The sequence below is a fragment of the Passer domesticus genome, chromosome 1 (genome assembly GCF_036417665.1).
Source record: "Passer domesticus isolate bPasDom1 chromosome 1, bPasDom1.hap1, whole genome shotgun sequence".
NCBI classification, from domain to species: Eukaryota; Metazoa; Chordata; class Aves; order Passeriformes; family Passeridae; genus Passer; species Passer domesticus.
The window spans coordinates 137,230,794-137,249,414 of NC_087474.1; the positions used below are offsets into that span (position 1 = coordinate 137,230,794).

The window sequence follows — 18,621 nt, forward strand, 5'->3', positions numbered from 1 at the left end:
TGTGAAAACATACTGCATCACACGGTAATGCTTGATCGAGATCAGCAATCAGGAGCAAAAAGAAAGCACTGTTTCGTGATTATAATAGCAAATTCTGGAAGACAACCAAATACATCATCTGGCAGCCTAACAGCTGTTACAGCTTGGTAGTAATACCTTGGCATTTGCTATAAGCTATAACTTGAAAAAATTGATTTCTCATCTGCCAGAAACAAGAAAATGTTCTCCTTTTAACATTTCTGAAGTTTCTTTTACTAGAATACCCAGATAATGGATCTAGTTTTTTATTTTCCTCAGGTTTTATTCTTGCTGTTAAGTTAATAGTGTATCAGTTAGATTAAAAAAAATAAATTTGAGGAAAAAATACTGGAGGCAACATAAATAATGTGTGCTCAGATCCTGTTTTGATGACACACCGGGTAGTAGATAACGAAGAATATTTCCAATTATCCTCCTTGCTCATATTCACAGCTGTGATCTAAAATAATTGTTACAGTTCATACCTGCCTGGAAAGGGAACATTTTCAAAATAAAATTTAGTACCTTTCCATATGCTTTCCTTTGCTGTTAGTTAAGCCTTCTTTTGCAAGTCACAAGCAGTACACAAGGATGCATACTGAGACAATAATGCTGAGAATTAACAATACTTAACAAACCCAGTCTTTAAATTATTACTGATATAGGGTGAGAAGAGGAACATGAGAAATGTTTATTGTAATTTGTCTAACAATATGAAATAGTTAAAGAATTTGTTCTGTGTGTAGACAGGCTTCCTAAAACCATCAATTTTCTAAGCACACAGTACTTTCAACCTTAAAATAAGCATGCATCATAACAAGAACATAGGCCTACCTAAAATCTTTCAGCACTTCAAACATTCAAGTCATTTTAGGGTTAAGTAAAAGCAGTTAATCATAAATATTTTAGATTGTAGCATTCTACTTAGATTTAGAAGTGTCATAAACAATATCTCTCAGAAATCAATATTCACACAGCACATCTATGGGGAAAAGAAACAAACACAAAGGTGGTTTGAGCTATTAAAGAAGTCTCTACCTTTACGCCTAGTGCAGTTTTCTTGGCCTCTGCTTTTAATCTTGTAGCTCTTAACATGGGCCTGGTTTTCTTATAATCTTGTTTCCCTAGAGTAAAAAAGCATATTCAATGAAAACAACGTAAAAATAATACAAAGAACGTGAGCATTTTTTCAGTTGAAAAGTCAGATTCAACATATTAAAAACATCCCACAGTCCAGCATTTTAAACAACAGCTACTCTGTCACACAGGGATTCAATCTGTGGAACAACCATGCTTAACACAGACAGTGACAGAAACAAGATCTGACAAATCAGTGTAGAACCTGTTACTCCAGAGTGACATCAAAATACATCTATGGATAAATATCTTCTAGTACAATGTTTAATAAATTGGTCCATAGGAATCAGTCAGCAAATAAGTAGATCAAAGGTAGATTATGTTTGCCCCTCTCATTGAAATCAAAACGAAAATTTCCATTAGAATTTTTCTTGCCTAGTCATCTCTAATGCGCATATAAATGTGCAAGACAAGACATTCTGTTGAATGTAAAGGTTTGTAATTCTGAAGTGGAACATTACTTGCAGGCATCAGAACTCAGAGATATGGAGACAGTCTAAGTAAATGCTAATAAAATCATTGGTTAACGCCATGTGCTTGTAGAAAGACGTTACACAAAATCTTCTAGATTAACTTTCTACAAGTTACAGGAACTATCTCTTAACTTTCTACAAGTTACAGGAACTATCTCTTGCAGGTAGAAAGAGTGCAGCCCAGGGCTTGATTACACTGAGTACATATGAACTGAGTTCAGAGGAGGACATGTAAGCTTTCAGAAATGGTAAAAATGATATAAATCATTTATCTCAACTTAATAACAAAGCATAAAACACCTGATATATCTCAGGGATATTTTTGCTGTCTGAAAGGCCTGTTAGTGTTGTATTATGAACTACTAACCACAGCTTCTTTCAGTTAACAGAAGTAAAGGTACAGATAGTCACAAAAGGAGAAGAAAATGAAGAATCTGTGACGAAACTGCTCGGAGGGATTCAGCCTCAGTACAACTGCTTTGGCTTTTTAAAAAAGTCTTTTTTTATTTTTTCCCTCCTAATGCATATATATTTTTTTTTCTTTATGCCTAATTCCAAAGCTAAACTATAATGCTTAAAGCAGAATGTTTGGCCTTTCTCAAATCACTAAGTTTACCTATTTGTATATTAGCTTTCATTGCTGTTACAGTCAAATAGTTTAACTTTTCCTCTAAAACTTTGTCCAGTGGTTTTGTATACAAAACCCCATTTATCCAAGCAGATATTATTTAACATTCATAATCAATAATGCAAAATTCTAATTTTATGGCTACCTTGAAAACTGGGATATTACTGTGTAGTGATGAAATTCTGAAATGTGAATATCTCTTTCCAGTAATACACTGGATTAATGGAAACCCACTTCTGACTTTGTCTGCTCCTTGTATCACCCTGCTCATACTCAATACAGATATTGTCTGTGTAGCGTAACGTGAATGCTCAACTTGCATTACAAATTTGCTTTCATTATATAATCTCTCCTCAATCCTATGGATTATATATTGGGAAGGTCTCCATACTATTCTTTGGTCAGATATTATTCATGAAAGACTTTAAATAACTTAAAAATACTCAATAACAAATAGAAAAATAACTGAAACCATATGTATTACGAATAAAAAAAAAGGCAGCATATATCCAAGGAAACTCAGAAGTCAGAGTGAAGAAAGGATGACAGAAAGATGATTTATGTCAGAGGCTCCAATATATTCATCCAGTCAATACATCTTATTAGCAGGACAGGACCACTGCAGCATTATTTTTCAGAAGTCAATAATATCTGATAATAGAATGCATCAGGAGTACAGTAATTTTTTAGAACAGCTGGAGAAAGACTTGCAGAAACCACAAAAATGGCTAAGTCATGAGATGACATCAGCCAGAATGTGTTTCTTCTCCCTGAAGTCTCACATGCATACTTTTGCCATGAAATAGTTAAAAGATCTTTCTGAACTTCCATTACAAATGGAAGAAGTTCGTTACTCATAAAAATACACTCCAGGCTGAAATTTGGCGTAGACACACCCCAGCCTTGAATTTTTTTGTTTGTTTGTTGGGAGCCAACTTTCATAAGTGATGCAGCTGTTCTTACTTACTTGTGAACAAACTATAGAAATGTATCAATCTGAAATGTTTTAAGCATGAAAAATATCTTCATTTAGAACTCTATAACTGACAAACACTACGTTCAATCTCAGTTCTCATAATTCAGGTTTGCTCTTCCATCAGAGGTGAATGAAACCAGACAGTCAGAAATTTCCCTTCCATAATCTAACAGCATTAGATAATGAAAACTAGAAAGCCTGGTAAGGTCCACTACGAATGGGACACAAGTCAGCCAGTAAAAGCCACCTCCCTTTCCTCCCATTGCCCATTCTCCCTCCTCTTCTCCACAGCTCAAATGTGAAGGTGACATGAGCAGGGGCAAATATTGCACAGAAGACCCAGACTGTGAAATACATGTATGGGCAGAACCGTGTTTATTCATCCAAATGAGAAAGCTTACTGGTGCTCTTTCCCTGCCACCCTGCTACTCTTTATTCCAGGATCATGGCTACAGCTAAGACTGGATGCTACTTACCTAGAGCATACTTCCAGATTTCTGTTAAGGCTGATATGAACAACTAACCCTCCTATAACAACCAGGCTATTTCAGTGATGACTCTAGAACTGGTAGTTCTCCAAATCCATGCACCTGCCATTAATTTACCACTCTCCTTGCTAAATGTAATAGCCAAAAGGAAAACAATACGGTAGGGAAACAGTCTGAGTCCACCAAGTGCAAAAGTTTAAAAAGGGCATCTGTGGACTTCTTTGTAATGAAAACCAGATTCAGCAATCGTACTAAAAGACTCTTAAAACATGTGAACTTTCTGAGGCCTTGGGAAAGACATCTGCACTACAGGACTACAAAGAACAATGAAATGCAAAAATCCTGTCACGTGAATACTGATCATTACCACCTGGAAAACAAGCAGAAAAAAGTAATACAGGCTCCCTACAGCCTCCCTTCTTTTGGGCTTGCAAATTCAACCAGTCGGGATAAGTATAATCACACTCTCAATGTCTTCTAGTTTTATCTTACTTATCCTGCAAGCTGTCTGGTACATTTATCTGTCAGAGTCATCCGTTTAAGCTATTTCTTCTTCTCAGGAAGTGATCATCAAAGCCAGTTGAGACAGACTCATCAGACAAAGCCCCATTTGTCTGCTTTATCCAATGCCTATCTGAGACACCAAGTTTTCCTGATGGAATATATGAAGGCAAGAAGAAGCCAAAAAGATACCACTAGAAGATTTCCAGACCAAATCTTACTTTTTCTATTAAACATAATCCTTATCTCTTTGACTAGTCATTATTGTTATCAATTTGTCATCTCAAACTCTAAACTCTAGTGCCAGCTTCCCTAAACTTATTTTACAACTACTGCTATTTATTTATTTATTTTTAAACAAATGCACTACTTCTTTCCTTTTTCAGTCCCATCACTTACTTCCATTCTATTTTTAAGGCCAAAGACTTAAAGTACTCCATGATAAGGCAATTATTTTTACTGACTACAGGTCTCTGCTTGTCCTACTTCCTGACAGTGCCTCCAAAGATCATCCACCTTCCCATCCAGTGCTTGAAGTAGCCTTTGCCTGTCAGAAAATCTACAGAGATTGCCTGGCACCTCATCTCCTCCTTCCATCCTTCTTTTCCACTCCTTTGGTGGCAAAGTGACCTCAGTAGCACCTGAACTAAGCTGAGCCATGTTTACAGATCCTGTTTGGAAAACTTTCCTGGGATAGAAATGAAGGCCATTTTACTAGCTATAGGATTAGAACAGGGTGAAGATAAGGGAGCTTTTTAGCTACTAAAACAGCTACTGTTTGTGAAAAATGACAAAGCGTGCCTCCTCCTTCAGAGTGGATATTAGAGATTCATACAACATGCAAAGTGAGTTTGTTTCTCTTCATGTAACTAGGAATAAAACTCTATGAATTGTACAAGATTTTTTTAAATTTAACTCTGCTTACAAGGGAAACTGAGATCTCATACATCTTCTATTCAATAATTTTAATAACATATTAGAGATGACCTGATCTTGGATATTCAGTATTCTTTTTAATTAAAACCTCCAATGACATGATGATAAATGCCAAAAAACAAAGTAAAAGGCAAGTTCATTTAAGTTCTGGATTATTTTTTTTTTTAGTCTGCAGAAATACTGTGACACTGCCAGGTAGTTTGCACAACACTGTACCTCTGCATACATACCAAGCTCCTTTATATGTGTGACCGAGAATGCAGGATGTTGAGCACTGTATTACAGAAAGCTGACTACATTTAGGATTGTATTTAAAGATGCTGCTGTTTAAGACAAAACCTGAAAAAAATCTACAGAATAACTTCACAAAAAAAAAGTATTTCCAACCCTTCTAGATATTTACTCTTTCATTCTAACAATAGCTCATTACTGGAATTGAATAACAGACTAAAGACTGCCTCTCTGCTTTTCAATTCATCAGGCTTAAGCAGAAACAGGACTGCATCTTTGGCCTTTGTTGATGCTGCTGTCCAAGCTTATTATCATATGAATATCTAGTTATTGTTTTATAAATGTTCACATTTCAGGAGCTCCCTGCTTTCTTTTCTCTCAGCAGACTTTACAATATCCACCTTCATTATCATCATGTGGCAGCATTGCTCTTCGCCTGCATTTGCTACTTTAAAAATTAATGCACTGCTATTTTCTGAATACTGTACTGCGTAAGCTGCTTATGAGTACATTATGCTATCAAGCAAGCACATGCAGAAAAGCTTCCTAAACTGTTATTCTTTCAATGAAAATACAGCTGGTTCTGCTTCAAAGGCACTTCTTTTCACCTGCAAATGGACTTGCTTCTACACTTATTCCTCAATTCATTGTCTTTTATTTGTGTCTGCAAATCTTTAATTGCCTTTAATTAGAAAGAAGTAAATTCAGTGCTTTAATCTTGCAAATACATTCAATCATAATTCTGTCTGGGATGAATACCAAGTTCTATTCACTGACTGATCTTTATAACAAAGGTATATAAATTTATTGTCCGTTTATATAGACCACATCAATTAAGCCACAATGGAAAACCAAATAGATAAGAGTCAAAATATTTGAAATGAGAAATGTGCAATCTAAATTTAATTACTCAGACAAATAATTTGAAGATGAGTTATTTACAGCACGCCAAAAAACCTGACAGATAGTTACATTTTTTAATCACGCTACAGATTTAAATTCCTTTCAATACTTTCAGTATAATTTGTAACAACCAACAAACTGCTGTCCTGAATCTTTCTGTGCTGGTATTATAGTCATACTAAAAACATTAGTAAGATGTTTTCCAAACATTAGCAATCCATTTCATATGCTGAAGTACTGCTTAAGGATCAATAAAACTACAACTAGAGGGTAAACTTTAGTTACCAGTAGCAGTTTAACTAAAGTACCTTACTGTAACTGATATTGAAAACCATACTAAAATACATACATATCTAATTAGAAACTAGAGACAGATTGTGACAAGATTTACTGACAAACTGCAAGCATGAAGTCACACACCTAGTTAAGCTGAAATCAATTGGTTTATCATGATTATTGATAGGAATTAATGAAGGTTTTAAGAACCCTCCACAAAACTCCACAGAATAAACAGAACAAGAAAATGGACTTCTGGTCTTCTCAAGGTTTCTACAGTCTGACTTCAAGCATCCCATCCTTTTACCTGCAGTAACAGGGGTAAGGGAGAATGAGATCTCATTAGCATGGACAAAGGCCCAGGATGGAGGAAGGTTCAGTCACGCCATCCTCCACAACCTCCCTACACACAAGACACAGAAGATCACACCCATTACACCTGAGTCCAGTTTTAGGTGATTGCTAGTCTAGGTCTCTCCTTACCTCCCATAGAGAGACTTCTCTGAAGAGTGAGTGACAGCAGCCTAGCACAACCTAAAGAGCTCCCTGGTGCTGCCTGTTCCACTGTCAAGAACAACTAGAGATGTTCAGAATCCAAGTCAGGTGGGTTGGCTTCAACTCCAAGGTTAAGCAGAATAAATATGACCTAAGGAAATAGCTCTAAGGGATAAACAGAGAAGAAGAACCAGTTCCTACATGACTTTATCTTGATTCAAGTCATTTACAGACACAGTCAAATTACCTCTGAAGTAATAATCTTGGGCATTATTAGTACTATAGAGAGAAAATCACAGATCCATGAAGGGACTGTGAATTGCATTGAAAACCACAGCCTGAATTCCATCCCTGCCCAGCTATGATGCGCTGGTTCCCAAGCCAGTTAGCTATGCCTGTGCTACAGAGCCACTGCACTCTGCACCACAATTAGCACACTGCTTCTTCAGAACTGCTCCCATGTACCAGCTATGGCCCTGCTTCAAGCTACAGTCTCAGGGGATAGGTTAGAAGACATTCCTGGGAGTCATATGATCCATCCCTCTGCTCAGAACAGGACCAGTTTTTAAACTGTATTCACCCAGAAAGTCACCTCCAGTGAGTCTGGGAGCGAGACTAGCTGAGCTTATCCAGCTGAGTTTTTAGTATTTACAAAGAAAGAGATTCCACAACCTCCCTGAGAAACTCTTCCCAACATTTCATCACTCCTCTAGTAAAAATACTTTTCACCTACCTACCAAGATATTCATATTCTAACTTGCCTTTTGTCCTACCATTGTGCACCCTTGAGAAAAGTTAGGCTTCACCTTGCCTGTAGCCTCCTATTAAGTATTTGTAGACAGCAATAACATCTCAGCTGAGCTTTCTCTTCTTAAAGCTGTAAAGACAGCTCTCTCAGCCTCTTCTTGTACTCCAGATGGACATCCTGACCCTTCACTGGACTCACTATACTATGTCCATGTCCTTGTTTTCTTCTGCATGTGCATAGCCCTTGCCTTTTTCAACTATCAGGGAATCACTTCTACAGAACCAGCTAAATGGCTAACAGCGGAGAGAGAATTTAGTCATAAAATTACATTGCCTGAAGTACCTTAATGCCACCATTGCAATGGAACTAAAGAGCCCCAAAGGAATTCAGTAGGGTCTGCAAACAGCCAGTCAATGGACTAAAAGGTTCACATCAGTTTGCACTACCACCAATTCCCTAACTTCAGAGTAGTTTGTTTCTTAGTGGGAGTAAAGGCAAGCATTTATTTTCTTACATGCCCTGGAAGTAAAAAAACCAAGTATGAGCTCAAAACTGAGCTCCATCATCTCATACATAGCAGTACAATTTTACTTTAAGTGCCTTTCTAAATGCCAAAAAGTTAGGTGTCTGGCATGGGGAAAGAAGTGTTTTCTAAAGTGCTTTGTAACACCCTCGAAAACCACTGAAGTACCTACACACCTGCCTCCTAAAGTGCATGAACAAGTATTTAATTCTATGATCTTTGAGAGATTTTAATCCAGTCATTGTATTCTAATTGTATAATAACAGAATTTATTTCAATCTTCAGTCCAGTGAAACACTGTGAAACTCTGCTCTCAGAGAACACATCTTCAACATGCCTGCTTCATTCTGAAAACAACTATTTATTTAGAATGTTGAGGAACCTCAGAAAAACAAGATTCCATGGGAATTTCAAGCCTAACTTCAGTAAAAATCAGTTGGCAAACCACACAGCAGTAACAGTTTTACAATCTCTGAGAATTAGCAATATAGCCCTAGCTCACATCTATGGAAACAAGATCAAGATCTCAAGTACTTAATATTGTGGTTTGTGTTATGAGTGTCACACAGATACATTCAATGACCATTCTTTTCCTGAGAAGCAGAAGTGAGATTTTCTTCTTTTTAATTGCTGTGATTCCAAAGGGAGTTTCTGGAGTCTTAGGTTAACAGAAAGATTTTTATATGTCTTATACCTACACAAGAGTGTGTCTGTACTGAGAAAAGGCATGAAAACCCCCCACAGCCTCTCTATTTTATTCAGGTTTAATGGCAGCTCAAATCACTGACCATTTTTCAGTCTTGAGAGAAGGAACAGCTTGACACTAATAATACATTTGCAAAGGACACATCATCATTTAACACAACATTAAGTGCTCAGGGACAACTTTTTACCGTAGACACAATGTGCTCTGAGCTCAGGGTTGACATTCAATGCTACAAAGATAATCCAACCAGTCATTCATGAGGGGTAAATTAATTTTCAAGCAACTATATTTCGGCTTTAACCCAACAAGAAGGACACATTAAAATGAATAACTTCATTTTATGCTGCATGCAAGATTTAAAAACCCCAAAATATAATGCATTCTTAAGTACATCAAAATATACCCATTTAATTATTGCTATCTTTCCCTGATTCCAAACCAGAAGCCTGGTAATATTTGTTAAATATAATATTCTGACTGGAAGCAGAAAATCCCTCAAATTTTCTATAAGTTGCCATGAAAAGCAGTGTTTCATTTAAAAAAAATTGTTTACATTTAAAATTCGTATTAGCCATATTTTGATTGTAAGAAGTAATTAAGAGCATATTTAAATTTTCTGATACTTAAGGAATACTTTAAAAATCTATATAACTATTTAAGAAAATAAATTCAGGAAACCAATTATTAATAATGTACAGAAAAACAAATAAAAACAATAAATCAGCTAATTATTCAGGAAATTTGTTTTCAATACCCGTAGAATATACTCAATTAACTGTAACACTATCATGAAAGATCTGAAGAACAGCACTAAAAATATCGATGGTTACTGCTACTATTTGACAGGCAGTCCTTTTTAATGCCCTTCAGGGCTAAACTATCTGTTGCAATCCTGTGCTTAAATCCAACAGGTGCACACCTACAGCCATTAAACAGTAGTGGCTCCATGTAAAAGGAGCCTCCACACACAGCATGGCAGCTCTTCAATTAACCATTCCAACAATCTTGTTAACATTTCCTACTCAAACAGACAACTATGAAAACATTGAATACCTTTCTTAAAAATAAATTAACACAATTAATTTGAAACAGATCACTGGGTGGGTATTTAGCTTATTTCTTCTCCACCTACATAATATATACATACATTACTTTGTACATGTTGTTTTGAGTACATTTGTACAACTTTGCTATGGAACAACTGCTTGCAGTTACACTTTCATATAAACAACCACATTTTAGTATAAATTCTGAAAATTAAAAAAGCAAACCAAAACTACTACTGCAGAGACTATTTACAAGAGCATATTGTAACAAGAGAGAATGGCCCCAAATTGAAAGAGAGTAGGCTTAGATTAGATATTAGAAAAAAAATTCTGTGTTGTGAGGGTGGTGAAGCTGGAAAAGGCTGCCCACAGAAGCTGTGGATACCCCATCCCTGCAAGTGTCTAAGGTCAGGTCAGATAGAGTAACCTCATCTGGTGAGATGTGTCACTGCCCATGGCAGGGGATGGAACATGATGAGGCTCTTTCCAACACAAACTCTTCTATGATTCTCTGAAGTATTCACTATCAATGCAACTAAAAGCCACATTTTCATCAAACATTTGATGAGATTATTTTTGGGGACCAGAAACTATTGTACAATTTCTTTGATGATAAGAGGTGTGAAAAAGGTAGTGTAAGGCGTGGTAGGAGAGACACACAGAATGCAATGAGTCTTTCTGCCTCTGTTTCAGGCTGCACCCAGCTGCAATTGGCTTACACTGATTCTATTAATGGTGGGCTGCAAACAGAGGAATGTGATATATCCCCCCAAAAGTGGAAACAGATCTTATTGGTATCTTTTATGTAAATACTTTCCTTACACATTCAAACATTCCGCCTGTGACTCTGCTCATTGTTATAAACCTTTTCTCCAAGATTATTGCATAAGCAATAAGTGTAATTTCTTACACTTACTCAGTTTGTAGGTTGAATATTTATGGCACAGTTAAGAAACTTGCCCTTCTTCTGTTGTATTTTATTCTATTTTTCCAGGCCATTTCCCTGATTTCTCAAATTTAGTTTGAATTTGCCTCTCATACTGGTATAATTCACAGACTAAATTCATCATCCCACTGCCAATTAAAATACTGGGTCCAGGCCACCCTGGCTCTACTAGTAACTACTGAGAACAGCTCTCCTATCAGTTTGGTACCATCTTGCAGCAGCTTAATCTATATATTGTTTACCAAAATACAATGTCAAGGTAAATGGCACCTCTTCCCCATCAATGCTAAGTTTGCTACTCTATCAGAGAAGAAAATTGAACTGAAAATAGCCAAAATACATTGGCTGTTGCTGATCTTCCTGTTGGACTGTGGATCCTTACAAGAAACTGTCCCTATCTCGAAGAGCTTACTGTGAAGGATGAGGAAGCTGCAATCAATAATTTATGAACATTATATGTTCCATCTGTCTGCTTGTTACTGTGATGTTTGCTTTATAACTAGCAGAGGTTAGCTCCAACAAATACTGGCTTGTGCTTAGGCAGGAAAGTAAGAAAATACTACTAATAGTTCTCTATTGAGAGCACTTAAAGACAACAAAGGAAAATATAGACACTGATAACCAAGTCATCCTATTCAGTTGCCCACAATTAAGCATATCCTTGTAACAGATGTTCCACAAAATATCTTCTCTGCTCTTCTTATCTCTGCAACTACAGAAATTTCTACCATTGTCTTATATTAATTACTGCCTTTTGACCTTGAACAGAACAGGAGCAACTAAAATCACTAAATCAATAAAGGAGAAGTCAGATACTCGCTGGGTTATGTTTTTAGGAAAAAATTCAACATACTTGTATATGATTCTAGCACCAGGATCAAAAGGATCCTGGTCAAAAGGATGTCACCTTCCTTCATTCCTCACCAAAGAAAATCTGTCCAGCAGCCTTGGTCCATCTAAACCGTCAAGAAATTCTTCCAGACCACATCTCTGGCATTAAGCAGGACAAACCAACCACTGCCTGAAGAATTTCTTCAATAACAGTAATTTTAAACTTCTTCCTTATTACTCTGGTGTACATCGTGCTACTGCCAGACAACACTACTAAATCATTCCCAAAAATGGTTGCTGAATAAGAATGATATCACCAAGTACTGCAGCAACACTATTAAACCTTTTAGATAAAGTCACTGGTGTTTCAGGAGAGGAGGCTGTCTCTCTGCTGTAGGTGACATCACACTACCTGACATGTCCAACCTTATTAGGTGACTGGGGCCAGTCCCTGGGGCATCACACAGGGACTGTGCCATGTGGGACTGTGGCACCACAGGAACCTGGAGTCATCCCTTCTCCCATGTCTAATGCTTCTCCATAAGCACCTTCCAAGGAGCCACAGGCATCCACAACAACACCTCACCAACCTTTCTGTTGTGGGGCTTTGCTTAAAGGAGGGATGGTGACAACTAGTCCAGGAAGGGAATGACACAATCTGTCACCCACAGCCTCTTTTTCCTAATAGGAACAGAGAGGCCTTGGAGGTGGCACAGAAAACCTGAGCAACTCAGGGAACAGATGAGGCCATATGAAACATAATAGAGGACTTTCACTGCAAATATCACATCTGTTTCTATCAGCTTCAGTTTTCTGTTCTCACACACAATAGGATGGCACTATTTGAACAGTATTAAAGCATGTGTCTGATTTTATGAGAAACAAACAAAGCCTTGCAGTAAACAAAGATTAACGAAGTCACATGATGAACCAGGGACAGAGCACCAGAGACAGTACAGCTCAGGAGGAGCTAAGGCCACTTCTCTGTAACAATTGCTTTGTTGAGCAGAAATTTCTTTAAACATTAACCTGAGACTTTGCTGCCAAGTTTACATTAATTCACCACTGGTCACAACTTGCTAAAGAAAATCTTCCCAGGTCTGAACCAAACAAAGCCTGGACTGGAGCTAGAACTTGTGGGGGACAGACTAAATTTATGGCTTTAGTACAAGGGATGGGATTCATGTTGTTCATCTAGGAGCAGAAGACCTGCAAGAGCTGAGGGGGATAGGCTATGAATAATCACAACCATGCTTGGAAAGTGAAAGGAAGAAAAATCTGTGTAAGGAGACCTGCAAGAAGTCAGACACTGTAAGAATGGCAAAACTGTGATCCTGAATACCTTAACTATCCAGTGGATAATGCTTTTCTTGGAATTGAAAATAAATAGAATGCTCTCTGCCAAGATGCAGAGATTCATTTCTTACTAGTAAGTCATATCATTCTGGACCAGTTGTATATAACAAAGCCATCCCAAAATACAAGGTGTAATTTATTAATTCTGCCTCAGGAAAAGGTTTCCAAATTGACAGCATTTGCAGTTCTCACTTCAATGCAGCACATTGCAAAGGATGCTTTGTCAGACCTACATATCACTGTCACTCCAAGAGTCAATGCACTGACAGTAGTAGCAGAGGTGGATGTTACAGGATACTGTGAAAGTGATTATGCAAGACAGAAAAGCAGATTTTTGGAGTCTCACTCCAGCAATGCAGAAATCAGAAGCTTTTAATGGAATTAGCTAAGAAGGGAACATCTCTTGTACACATCACCATTATCCCTTGGGATCCCAAAATTACTTGTGAGGAATAATCTCTACAACTCACCCATAATTTTAGCATGCCTAAGAACTACATATCTTCAGTTCACCTGTAATTTAAACTTATTTCCTTCAACAGAAACACCACCTGACAGGTCTTAACTAAAAGTGAATGACAGCAATAGCAGCTTATTTAAAGTGTAAAGAAAATGCATATTTATGAGCATCCAGAATAATGGTTTATAGACCTGAGAACTAAAGGTGTAATAATGTCTTGAAGGCATATTAGGAGACAGAATTTTACCTTCAAGAACCAACCAGGCTTCTGTCAGTGATGAGGTGGGTGTTAAGATAACAGAATAGAGAAGCCTGACTAGCTTTTAAGTTTAATTTTTCAGATCTTCAACTCCATCCTCTTCCCTTTCTGAAAGTTCACAGAAAAGGAACTACATGTGTGTGTATAGCAAAACAATGGCATCTTACTCCTAACTTTGGGACTGGACTTACTGCCTGACAGGTGAATGTCTGAAATCCTTCACAAATACTGCAATCTAAAATACACAGTGAAGAATAGCTAGGCTTTACTTCAAACCTTCTCTTTACTTGTCAAGTAACTTATATGTTTCATTTTTTCCCAATAACTGACATCAGAGTGATGGTAATGATTTTATCTGAGACCTTTTGATTTTATTTCACTATTTGCATCAGGACCACTGTTCTGCTGATATTTTAATGAATAAAATCAGTTGGTTTCAGTAATAGCCTTACTTTGAACATCACTATATTATAAATTATTTAAATAGCAAAATGCATGTATTAGGGTAATTTAGTCAAAGAATCAATGGTTGCTCCCAGTACCTTTTTTTAGTATTCCCAGTACCTTTTTTTATCTTTATTCCAAAGGATGATCTTTTAAGTATGATGTCTCTTGAAGGAAACATACAAAAGATGGAAAGACTGTTTAGGAAAAAATTCTACAGTCTGGAAAACTATTTGATGAGATCAGATGAAGCATGGAGCTGTCTTTTCTTCCTGAATCTTTCATAAAATTACTGTATGACCTTGGGAAATCTCTTTTCCTTGCAAGACTTTGGTACTCATAAAAAACTCTTGAGATCCTAATGTTGTAATAGAAGTAAAAAACACTCATGAATGTTATCTATTGGAGATGATTCTCTGATGGCCTCTATTAATTTATTTTTAAAGATTTTAAAATTACATTTACAAATATAATGAGAAATAATTAAACAAGTACCTGAAAAAGTAACTGAATCTGCTACTGACCATTAAATTCAATTTCTTATTCATTAAAAATGTGTGTTAAATATTTATAAATCCATGGACAAAGCAATTTCAGCTTCTGGAATTAAAAGCATACAAAATTAAAAAGAATTAAACAGAAAACTAACTTTTAGCTATGCTTTTTTCCTCACAAACTGTATGTGGACATTGCTCTGATCACAAAGGTCCTATGTGCAACCCCCTGCATTCCCTTGATGAAGTCCCTCAGTCTAGAGGCTCCTAATGTGCTCCAGCATGTGACAGAAGACACAGAACATCAGCCATGCATCATTAGGTGGCCAGTGACCTGGTGTTAGTTCAGCTCCTGTGAGAGAGTCCTGATGGAAACCATCAGCACAGAGGAACCCCTGTCCCCCAGGTGGGCTCCCAACAGACAGGACAGGCACTGATCTGTGCAGATGAGAGTTTATTTGTAAACTCTCTGAATGGTCCTCTATTGACATTCCTCAATCCGGCTGCTTCTGTTCTTTAAACACACCAGAAAGGACACCTTTATTATACATAACATGCAGAGTGAAAAATATTCAATATATTTCTTTTTCAAAGTAATTTTTCAGTTCCTCGCAACCTAGAGGTCTGTCTCACATTTGGAATGAAATGTTTCTCTGAATGTCTCATTTTGCAGATAGACAGATATGTAGATACAAGAACACAGAACAACAACAAAAAAGCCACACACCCTCCCTATGGCCCATTTTTCAACAGCTCCATTCTTCAGAAGAAAAGAGACACAATGTCACTTCCAGTAACAACACGGTCCTTGTGACAGACATGCTTTTCCTAGAGCCAAAAAAAAGCCACTGAATCTCACTATGTCAGTTCTAAGAATTTAGCAAAGGATGTTTTGCAAATGCAGAATAGACAACACTAAATTATTAAAACAGTATTACTACAACATTTGAGTTCAAACACTGCTCAAATGGCAGCCCTAGTTGACACACCAGTGTGATATGTTAGTGACCAACAGTCCCCAGATATGCATGTGCCTTCATCACTTTCCACTCCAGGTGTTCGCTATAACCCAGTCTAGCCAATATATCAACCTGTTCCAAGATTTACTGAGAACAGAGCTCTTCCAATGTCCCCCATACTTCTAAGATCTGAGCAATTCTGTGGGGAAGATTCCAGTAACTGCTGCGCACCTGCATGAATTTCTTTCAAAATGTGATAGACTAAGTTAAAATAATACTTGGCAAATTACTGGTTTTGATATGCTGTGTAATAAATAAATAGATGAAGAAAGAAAACTCCACCTAAAGAAAGCACCTCAGTCAGTGATGTATGCAGTGCAGATAGAACACCTTACCATGCCCTTATGCCACCACCTTTGGCACCTGCTGTAAACTGTTTGAAAATCTTCCTTTTTACTTACTAAATAAAATATGTTCCTAGATTCCTTGTCAATTTACAGACACTATGTGTTTTTCTTTTCTGTCACTCCCTGGAGATGAGCTAATTGCTAGAAGTATGTGGTATGAGCCCCTCAGTTTCCTACTGAGATTTTTTGATTACAAAATGTCCGTGTCACATCCTGCCATTGGGACATGCTGGAACAGCTAGGACCAATGGGTAACATAGGAAAGTCCTGTCTAAGATGTACAACTGGGGATCCTCTGATAAACTGCACACTATACTTACTACCAGACTGTTAGGTACTGCACTTCTGTAATATAAAGAACAAAAAGTGCAGCAGCACCAAATGCACACTCAACAATTTATTAAAAAGTCCCCAAAACAAACAGAAAAAAATGATGCTGTAGAAATATTGTGATAGCTTCACCACAGTGTTGAGAGCACAGGCACTAAAAACAAAGTTTAGTGTTATGATCAAAATGTGTTCCTTCTCCCTTATCTCTCTCCTTTCAGCATGAATTACATGTTCTCTCTCTCTCTCAAAAAAAAAAAAAAAGGAAGAAGCCAGTAAAATTCAAGATTATGTTGTCAGCTCTCCTGAAATCTTGATTTTCAGTATTAATTTTTCCACAAGTGAAACTTCAGTTAGAAAGTTATGGTAATCCTTCCAAATGCATTCTCTTGCTATAAATACCCATGAAAGCTGCTCCACTTCACAGTGAAACTTTGTCCATATGGAACATATGACTAGGAAGGACTTGGTGAACTACTGAATTCCAGTGCTTTGCTAGAGAAGGCACATGTATCATGCTGTTTTCTTTAAAACTGATCATAGAAAATGATCAGTTGGAAAACAAGTTAGAGCTTTCAGTTTGGGGTTTTTTGGGGAGCTTTTTTTGGTTGGTTTGTTTTTGGGTTTTTTTTTTTTGGTTTGTTTTTTTTTGTTTGTTTTTTTTTTTTTTTTTGCTTTAGCCTACCAATAGGACATTACCCAAGAAGCTCAATCTCCTACTGTTAAGAAACTGCCTTCTGTTTCCTGTTATGTTTCTTTATGAACAATTTATACAGTTATGGACTGGATATATATGGACTGTGTCTTTTCCATGTGTTTACTCGGGGAGTTCCAAAAGGAACCATATTTGTCTTAATTTGTGTTTAGCTGTGTTAAACAAGGCTCTTCTTGGTCTTCCCTAGTAGTTCTTTCAGCATTTCTTTCACATCCAAATCATCGTTCTTAAACACAGGTGAGCAAATCAGTACTCAGTACTTCACACTCACTGTCCCCAGGACCCTATTTAATAGCTTCAATATTTTTTATCATTACTTTAAATACATACAAGTAAAGTACACTTTTTTCATAACCATGAGTAATCACTAGGAGCAAGGGAAACTTTCCACTAAGATTTCCAGCCAATTAATTGATATCACTAGTTGTGAACTAGCTGGTCATCAATGTATCTTTTGATACCATTTTGGCCATAAACAACAAATGGTGAAGAAACATAATTAGCTTTTCCAGCACTGAAATGTTTTTCATTTTATCTTCACACTTATGGATTGGATTTTGCTCCCAGTAACAAGGATAAGCATCTGAAATAAGTGCTAAATTCAGTAGTGTGATACCTGTCCCAAATTTCCACCACGAGAAAATCCAACCTTCCTACTCATGGTCTCTTGACTGTAGGAAGTGTTTCTCTGCAGACTAAAAATTACCTGAAAGGTAGCTGAATAAAGCAAAAAAAAAAAAAAAAAATTAACACTAAACTATACTTTTAATTTCTCTTTTTTCATCTGTGACAGAAACAAGATGAGGAAGACAAGCCTCTGTGGGATACATTTTTTCTGTTTTTGTAAGAGCCAAAATGCTTTATTCTCCCTCTCTGAGGAATACATGAAAGCATTTCCCTCTTTGTCCTTTTCATGATGATTACTCATTAGAATTTGATAATTTTCTCTACACAAACATGGGTGATATTTCTTTCTTCCATTAAAGCATTTGGATAGAAGCTCTTTCATGGAGTATATATGCTACAAGGTCTGTGGTTTTCCAAGCTGCCTATCAAGACACACAGAGCTTCCTGTATCACAGACATGAGTCTTGTAACTCTACCAATCTTTTCCATCTGGTATTGTACTTAACAGGTGGATTTTCTGAGACACTTCACACTATGAAGTATGTTAAGGATTGTACCTTCAGTTCTATTTGATTTGCAATTTATTCAATGTTTCTCTCTGTGCATTCTAGTTTGCACAGTCCTCATCTATTCCAGAAAAGGCAGAGAGGACAGGAGCCGATCTTTTCTGTAAAAGTATTTCTTCAGAGACAACCCCACTAGCTGGGGGTT

The 18,621-nt window shown here is 36.9% G+C and overlaps 1 protein-coding gene across 14 annotated transcripts in view; it reads right to left on the reverse strand.

The window, feature by feature from the left end:
- Positions 1 to 18,621, reverse strand: part of TRIQK (triple QxxK/R motif containing) — a 61,579-nt gene that overhangs the window by 14,092 nt on the left and 28,866 nt on the right. For all 14 annotated transcript variants that reach the window (XR_010348379.1, XM_064391421.1, XM_064391461.1 and 11 more), the window contains one exon: positions 1,057 to 1,142. Coding sequence is in view for 13 of the 14 variants with exons in the window: in XM_064391421.1 (XP_064247491.1) it covers positions 1,057 to 1,142 (86 nt within the window). In the remaining variant the exon portion in view is untranslated. The remainder of the gene's footprint in view (positions 1 to 1,056; positions 1,143 to 18,621) is intronic.